Here is a 9,366-nt window from a genome sequence, read left to right on the forward strand (position 1 = left end):
AAGTAAAGTGTTTATGACCTTGAAATAGAATCAATGTAAGAAATATACACTACTTCACCGTATACCGTAGCATTGCTGTTAAAATATTAATCATCGAATACTGGGTGCAGTGCATGAGGCGCATGTATACACTTGGCGCATGCAACAACTTCTCCGACCCCTCCCCCTCCCTTTCATTTCCTTCATTTAAAGCCTCGCATCCTCACATGCCCATTTATACCACCACCCCACTCCTTACTCTCCCCCCCACACTCCTCCTCACTTACAAGTCAATACCCCACCTCCCCTTTCTCTCTCTCTCTCTCTCTCTCTCTCTCTCTCACACACACACACCTCTATATCTCTCTCTCACACTAGCTAGAAAGATGGCGTCTACAAGGCGAAGCGGCTTCGGTCTCCGCCAGCCGGTGGTCGTCGACGTCGGGTGCAGCTGCCGGAGGCCGAAGAAGCTCTCCTCTCTCTTCTCCTCCTTCTCAATCTCCCACTCCAAACCCAAGAACGCCTCCACCTCCTCCTCGTCCCCCGCCACCACCATGAACACCACCACCACCACCACCACCACCACCACCACCACCGCCGCCGCCGCCTCCACCGCCTCCACCTGGGACGCCTCCTTCACCACCACCAACTCCCTCTACGAGGAGGAGGAGGAGGAGGAGTACCACCACTCCCCACATCACCCCATCCTCAACGAAGGGAGGAGACCCTCCGGAGCGAACAATGGCGGGCGCAGGAGGAAGGGGGGGAGGAGGAGGAGGAGGAAGGGGCAGGGGAGGGTGGAGAGGGAGAGCGTGGCCGTGGCGGTGGAGACGGAGGAGCCGTACGAGGACTTCAAGGAGTCGATGGTGAGGATGGTGGTGGAGAACGAGATCTACGCCTGGGATGATCTCAACGACCTCCTCCACCGCTTCCTCTCCCTCAACTCCCCCCGACACCACTCCCTCATCCTCCGCGCCTTCGCCGACCTCTGGACCGGCCTCTTCTCCCCTCCCTCCCCCTGCCTCTAGAACTTATATTACATATTTCGCCATGCCCAGATCGAAGCACCTGCTTTTATACTTTGTAAGCCCCATAACAATTAATTAATTCCCTCCCACCGAATTAGAAGAATATATATCTTTATATATATATATATATACAATCAAAGTATAAAATTTGGTGCTTTTTATGCCGCAATTCAAAATTAGCTTAACAGTGGTAGTGCTTACTTAGTGTGCTTGATAGGATGTTAGGATAGTTGTGTTTGGTGAAAAAAATGTAGCGAGAGACCCTCTTGAGTATTGGCCATTTTAAATCACGGCTTGTGCTTCACGAATCAATTAGAGCAGTTGGTCGGTATTTTTAATTTTCGACTATAGATTCAGAGTGTGTGCTTGTTGTCCAATCTTAAATGGCCATAATTCCGCCAAATTTAACTATATATATATATATATATATATATTATGAACACCGCTCAATCTCGCCATTTTTTTTTTTCCTTTTCCTTTGGATAAAGAACCTGTTTTAAAATGGCCAATAGGTGAGGGGGTCTCAGTACATTTTCTCACTTTAGGATTTTAGCATTGATGATACTGTAGGGGATCATACGGTGGAGATCATTGACAAGGTGATGTAATGATGTTGTGTGTGTGAGTGTGAAAGTGTGAATGCGTCTGTGTAGGAGAGTGGTGTTGGTGTGCGTGTGTTTTATGATGGGTGCGTGCTTTTGCTAAAACGGGCGCTGACTAGAATTTACTGCGTTTGCTTTGCCTTGTAGCTTTCCCTGATATCTATGTACTGGTACGTAGCTAACTATTTCTTATATATGGAAAAAGACAAAAAAAAAAAAAAATTGTTACATATGTTTCTCTTATTTTCTCGTGATAGATATTTTGTCCCTGTTCCCATTATGTCTTGTTGTAATTTTTTTCTTTCTAAAATTTCATCTAATTAATATAACTTGCTATAAAAGAAAGTTAGGTGCCATTGTATCATTTATTATTCATGCAGCTTTGAGATTGTTAGACATTGTTCTCTACCAATTTGAACGCATTAGGATTTTTTCTTTTTTTTCTATTCTTGAACTTTTTAAGTCCGACATCAAAATTCTACACTTATAAAATATTTTATTTCAATTACTAAACTGTGAATAATGTTTTGTTTCAACTCTTATTTCTGCATAATGTTTTTTTTTCCGTTGTACCTAACTTCACCTATACATTTATACATATCAAGTTCATGTACACCCCCTATCAATCTCAAGTTGGGAGATAACAATTTTTAAAGGGAGAACATAACAATTGCTGACACAATGAGTTATAATTAGATTAGTATAAAGAGTTAATACTAAAATATATATGAATATATAGAAATAATATTAATAAGATATTAATTTATGGGAAATTTTATCCTCTGCTAAAATTGTAAATATTGTAAACCTAGCAAAGTTGAAATAATATCATAATATATTAATAATTAATTATATATATAATATATATATATATATATATATATATATATATTAATATATATATATATATATAAGTTGGACTGAGCTACATATTAGTACGAAAATCTCACTGTTGATTATCGTTTTTAGCCTTTGATCAACCTTTTCATTATTTCTTAACCTGATTAAATAATATATATCGCAGTTGGACACTTCACCTATGGCGGACACTCAACTTAACCGATAATATATCTCTGACTTACAATTTTCATTCATGTTACAATTTGATAGAAAAAAGCGTTTACATATACTACATATTATTATATATAATGTATGTATAATATGTATCATTAACTAATTTATGTAATATATATAGTATATTATTATATATATTATGTATATATATATAATATGATGTATAATATGTATGTATATATATAGTCTAGTAATAATATATGTATAATATATATATAGTATGTAGTATATATATATATATTTATTATATATGTATATATACTATATATATGATTGTATATTATATATATATATGAATATATATCATATGTATGTATGTATATATAGTATTAGTGTATTATATTTATGTATGTATGTATATATAATATTATGTATGTATATTATATATACATACATACATACATATATATATATATACATACATACATATATATATATATATATGTATATATATATGTATACATATATATATGTATATATGTATGTATATATATATATATGTATGTATATATATATATATATGTATATATATATATACCGAGCAAGGCTGCTGTGCTCTTAGGAGCACGGAGGTCTCCGTGCTCCTGAGCCATTTTCGATGATGGAATTTTCGAATCGACGATTGGCTCCGTTAGACTTGATCTAGCGTTTTTGAAGTTTCTAGAAAATAATTTTTGCGATTTTTTGATATCATTTATCTAGTGATCGAAAGAATTCAAAATCAATAATTTTTAATGGTTAATATCTGCCATTTTCAAGTTTAACAGTATTGAAAAATTCAAATTAGATGAAATTTTGATACAAATTCTTTATACTATTTACAACAAGATCAATATTTCTGATCGAAAATTTTAGTACTATATCACCACTTTTTATAGGATTTTTATTTTCAGTCGTTAAAAATTATTGATTTTGAATGCTTTCGATTGCTAGGAAAATGATATCGAAAAATCGCAAAAATTATTTTCTAGTAACTTCAAATACGCTAGATCAAATTTAACGGAGCCGATCGTCGATTCGCAAATTCCATCACCGAAAACGACTCAGGAGCACGGAGGCCACCGTGCTCCTGAGAGCACAGCAGTCCTACCCTATATATACCTCTTCAAATGCAAAAAAATTTCACAATTATCTTTCCTTCCGGCGGTCGTTACTATAACCATAGTTAAAGTTTGGTTAAATAAGGGTTAAGTTACAAAATGACTAATTTAGCCCTAAAAATGTTAGGTATTATTTTGACAGCAAATAATTAGGGGGCAATTTCATAAGTACCATTCGAAATTTTAAAAATAACATCTCTAGCACTAATTAGTGGGTAAAAAATACAGAAATCCCTCACCTATAGATCATTCTGAACTAGACCCCTTTAAGTTTTATTTTTTAACATTAAGAGCCCTTGAACTATCAGTTTTTCTTTATTTAGACTTTACTTAGTTAAAAGCTTTTTAATTGTGATCCCTTACATGAATTTGATAAAATTTTTAATTTTGTTGGGAAAAAACATTCGATTGCTAAAATTTTTTTTAAAAAATTTTAGATCAAGTCGTTTTTAGATTACTCGTTTGATAGATAAATGATGTCGAAAAATTATGAAATTTAGTTTTTAAATACTTTTAGATTACTCGTTTGATAGGTAAATGATGTCGAAAAATTATGAAATTTAGTTTTCAAATACTTTTAATAGTATAGATCAAATCTAACAGAGCCGATCGTCGATTTGGAAGCCGGATCATTGAAAACAACTTGGTGGTACGGAGACCTCCATGCTACCGATAATATACCAGCCTAACTCTCTATATATATAGTTTTGCTACAATACTATTGGTAGTACAGTTCAGTTTACTACGATTTGTTTTCAATGATAGAGCTTGCAAATTGACAATCAACATCGTTAAATATGATCTAAACCATTTAAACTATCTGAAAATCAAATTTCACGCTTTTCCAAGTTAGGATCATGTCGAAGTGGACTATAGGTGAGAGGGTTTTTATAAAATTTTGCCGTATAAGCAATAAATTTTCAATTAAAATTTTTTTGTTTGAGCAATTCATATAAGTAATACTCTAATATCAAGAATTTTAATATCAAAATATTTTTGCGTGAGATATGTGAGTTATTTAAATAAAATTTTAAAAAATAAATCTTTAAATAATTAATGTTGAATACTACTATAGACAATTGCATTACAATTATGTATAATTTAAAAGCAAAAAATCATAATGAGATTTAACTATCACATGCGCTTAATAGACTTTAGATCTTTATATTGTAGATTTTTTTAAAAAATTGTTAAAATTATTATGTGATTCAAACGTTAAAAATTGATCATATAATTAATCTTAAATATTACATGGTTAAATTCGTGCTAGGGGTAAAATTAATATTTATAAAATATTGGATGACTTCTTAACGGAAAGTTAACCTAAAGGGTATCTGTGAATATTTTTTGTTTTAAGAGGGGTATTGATGATATTTGGCCCGTTTGGCCTAGCTTCTGAAAAAGTGATTTTTGAAAAAGTTATTTTGGCTTGGAGAAATGATTTTGGTTAAAAACTATAGAGTGTTTGGCTGAGTTTAGATAAAAGCGATTTTTCTGAACTGATTTGAAAATGCTGTTTGGCAAATTTTTTTTGATGTTTGCATAAATTAATAAATTTATTAAATTTTATTTTAAAATAATTTAAATTTACATTTAAATTTGAATTAAAAATAAAATTTGATATTTTAATTTAAAAAATAATTTAAAAAATTAAAAATTAAAAATTTAAGAATTTAAATTTTAAAATAATTATGAAATTTAAAATTTAAAATTTAAAATCTAAATTTAAGATTTGAAATTTGAAATTTAAAATTTAAAATTTAAAATATAATAATTATTGATGTTAAAAATATAAATTTATTATTTAAAAATTAAATTTAAAATTTAAATTTCAATAATTATAATTATAAAATATAAAATTTGAAATTTGTTAATATTAAAATTTTAAATTTTAAAAATTTATAATTTGAAGATTAAAACTTGTAATTTAAAATTTAAAATTATTAAATTTTTAAATTTTAAATTTTAAATTTAAATTTTTAAATTGAAATTTTAAAATCTAAAATGTAAAATTTTAAATTTTATCTTAAATTTGAAACTTAAAATTTGAAATTTTAAAATCTAAAATTTGAGATTTGAAATTTGAAATTTAAAATTTATAGTTTGAAATCTATTTTTCAAATTTTTAAATTTGAAAGTTAAATTTTAAAAATTCAAAAATGAATATGAAAATGAAAAATTAAAATTAAACATTGAATTGAAAATTAAAATAAAAATTTAAAGTTTGAGTGCAAAATTAGAATCAGATTTTAAGAAGCAGTTTTTTTCTGCTTCTGTTTTTGGGGCCTTCAAAATCAATTTTCTTATTCTACAAGGTAGAATCAGATTTTAAAAATGAGGTTGTCAAACGGTCTGTTGAGCCGAAAATTACTTTTGAACCCAAAAACACTTTTTAAAAGGTAGGCCGAATTCCTCCATCTAGTTTAGAGGATTATTCGTGAAATTACGATCTTCCGGAGGGGTATCGATGAAATTATCCCAAAATTTAGGGGTTACCTAAATGGAAATACTAAGTTTGTACCAGAACTAAAAGTATATTATCTTTTATGACTCTAGAGTTGTATAATTATAAATTTGAAAGTTCAGAAATTATTTGCGGTCCAATTTGCCCTGAAATTTACCGCTTTGCTTTGCCTAGCGTCTTTCTCTCTCTATGTACAGCACTAGGCCCAGTACCAGGCTATTAGTTAATGTAGAAATATGAATCCTTTGTTTGCTTCTGATATAGTTTTGTCCTTGCTCTCACTATGTCGTGGGTCTGTCTCTTTCTCTAAATTGCGTATAATATTTTGTACTGTCACTGGCCCTTCCCATGAAGGACAAGTTTGCATGCCTAAGTGGGCAAGATATACTGGGTGGGTGCACACAAAGTTTCACCTCGAATTTGGTACACTAGTACTAGGGAACACGCACTGTAACATGCACGCGCACCGCCCATAAAGATCCTACATTAAAAACACTGGAATAGTACAATAATTGAAAAAAGTGATTTACTTTTCGAAATATAAAATTATACGTGTATACGTTCAAAAGATAGAATTTTTTTTTTTTTTTTTTTTTGAAAGATAGGTAGCACGCTACCCGCTTCATTTGTTTTATTTAAAAATAAACTTAGCTGGAAATGTGAATCAACTAGAATTCGAACTTGGGTCTCGGCTACCAACTATCAAATCTTTTCCACTTGCTCTAGAAAAATTCTTCATATTTTTAAATTATTTTTGATATTGGGATTATCACATCACCGATCGGTTTCAATAGACTTGATTTAGAGTATTTAAAATATCTAAAAACTAAATTTTATAATTTTTCGATATTATTTACCCAATAATCGAAAGTGCTTAAAATCAACGGTTGAAAATAAAAATATCACAAAATGTGATGATATGATACTAAAAATTGTGATAAAAAATATTAATCTTGTTGTATAATTTTCTATTAAAATTTCACGTGATTTGGTTAGTTCTATATCGTTAAACTCGTAAACAGTTCACCACAACTATTAAAATTGTTAATTTGAGCCCCTTCGATTACTAGGCAAATGATATTAAAAAATTATGAAATTTATTTTTTAGATATTTCAAATATTCTAGACCAAGTCTAACGAAGCCGATCGTCGATTTGAAAGTCCTAATATCGAAAACGACTTACAAGCACTAAGGGTTCCGTACTTCTAAAAACATACTAGCTAGCCTAACTCCAAAAAGATATGATCAGTATAAAAGATACATACGGAGAATCAATTGTGAGATAAAAAATAAAAATTTAATTTATTAAATATATAATGTAAAATTTTAATTTGTTAAATAATATATAGGGCTAGAGAGTGGTGCTACATATGTACGAGCTCATGATCTTGCAAAACGGAGTTTAAAATTAGTATATTAATATAATACCATGCATGTTTTTTTTCTTGAGAGAATATATACCATGCATGTTACCTAAGATTTTGAACTAGTAGAAAAAGAATCCAAGATAATAATATTGTCTAAATTTTCAATTATAATATTATCTTCAATAGGATTGTTGTACTGAAATAATTATTTCGATGCAATAAATCTAAGTCCACATGAATTTTAGTATGTAAGGATATCTAATAAAATCCATCACAGCAAAAGATTAAATAAATCTAATTAAATTTTGAAATGACACTAATTGAGAACAAAACGAAATAGGGTAAACAGAATTGAAAGGAAAGAAACTAGAAAGAAAACTGAAGGAGATATTGCCAAGCACGTGCCCTGTCGTTAAAGGTCTCAAGCCCAACCTAAAAATTTACGCTTATAGGTGAGGAAATCTCTCACATTATATATGATGCAAGGCTAGCTAAGACGCGTTGAGAGTAGGGCTGGCAAATGAGCGAGCCAGCTCGTGTTCGACTCGTGTTCGGCTTGATATTCGGCTCGCTCGAGCTCGGCTCGAATTAATTTCAAATAAGCTTAAGCCTAAATTTAGGCTCGAAATTAATTTCAAGCCGAGCTTGAGTATTACTCGGCTTGCTCGAATTAAGCTTGAAAAGCTCGAAATATATATACATATATATATATAGTCTGCTATACTATTAATAGTACCAACCACTTGCTATTAGGTTTTCGACCTTTGGATGAAGGAATGTGCGGCTAGAATGACAGTGATCCTCTAGGGTTGAGTGTGTGGTTAGTTGAATAATATGATCTAACGGCACAAAATTCGATAGTACCAAGCATTTAGTATTATCAATAATATATATATAGTCCAGCTGCTATACTATCTATACTATCTATAGTACTAAGTGTTTTGTACTATTGAGTTTTTTGCCGTTAGATCTGGCTATATATATATATATATATATATATATAGAGTTCGGCTATTATACTATCGATAGTACCAAGCATTTAGTGCTATCGAGTTTTCTGCTGTTAGATCTATCTCTTTAGCTATTTTCATCCGTTAGATCATAATATTCAACTAGTCACCCACTCAACCCTAGGGGCTACTATCATCCTAACCACACATTCTTTCATCCAAGGGCCGAAAATCTAATAGTAAGCGGTCTATGCTATTAATAGTATAGTAGCCTAATTCTATATATATATATGCTCGTGCTACTATACTCTTATAAGTATAAACCCCTTTATACTTATAAATTTTCAGTCGTTGGATATATGATTAGAATGATAGTGGTCTCCTAAGATTGAGTCAGTGGTTCGTTGAATAGTATGATTTAACGAATAAAAATGGTCAAAATCCTACTCTAATTGCTCTCTTTCTCTCTTTTTCCCTTTCTCGCAGAGTCGCTTTTCCTAATTATTTTAGTATTATAATATCGTATTTCATGCATTTATTTTATATGTTAAACTATTAGATATTTTTTATATCAAATTTTAGATAATATTTTATAAAAATTAAAGTATAGATTGCATGATGTTAAGAATTTCAAGCAGCTTGTTTAGGGCTCAAGCTCGCTCGACTCGAAGTTAGGCTCGCTCGAGCTCGGCTCGAATTAATTTCAAGCCAAGCTTGAGCCTAAATTTAGGCTCGAAATTAATTTCAAGCCAAACTTGAGCTAAGGTAAGCTCGCTCGAGCTCGGCTCGTTTCCACCCCTA

At 31.1% G+C, this 9,366-nt stretch overlaps 1 protein-coding gene across 1 annotated transcript; it reads left to right on the forward strand.

Moving 5' to 3' along the window:
• On the forward strand, window positions 264-1,805 carry LOC109719147 (transcription repressor OFP2-like). Its single transcript, XM_020245685.1, has one exon. The coding sequence runs from the start codon at window positions 366-368 to the stop codon at window positions 1,005-1,007; it is 642 nt and encodes a 213-aa protein (XP_020101274.1). The 5' UTR covers window positions 264-365; the 3' UTR covers window positions 1,008-1,805.

The sequence above is a fragment of the Ananas comosus genome, linkage group 1 (genome assembly GCF_001540865.1).
Source record: "Ananas comosus cultivar F153 linkage group 1, ASM154086v1, whole genome shotgun sequence".
In the NCBI taxonomy this organism is placed as follows: Eukaryota; Viridiplantae; Streptophyta; class Magnoliopsida; order Poales; family Bromeliaceae; genus Ananas; species Ananas comosus.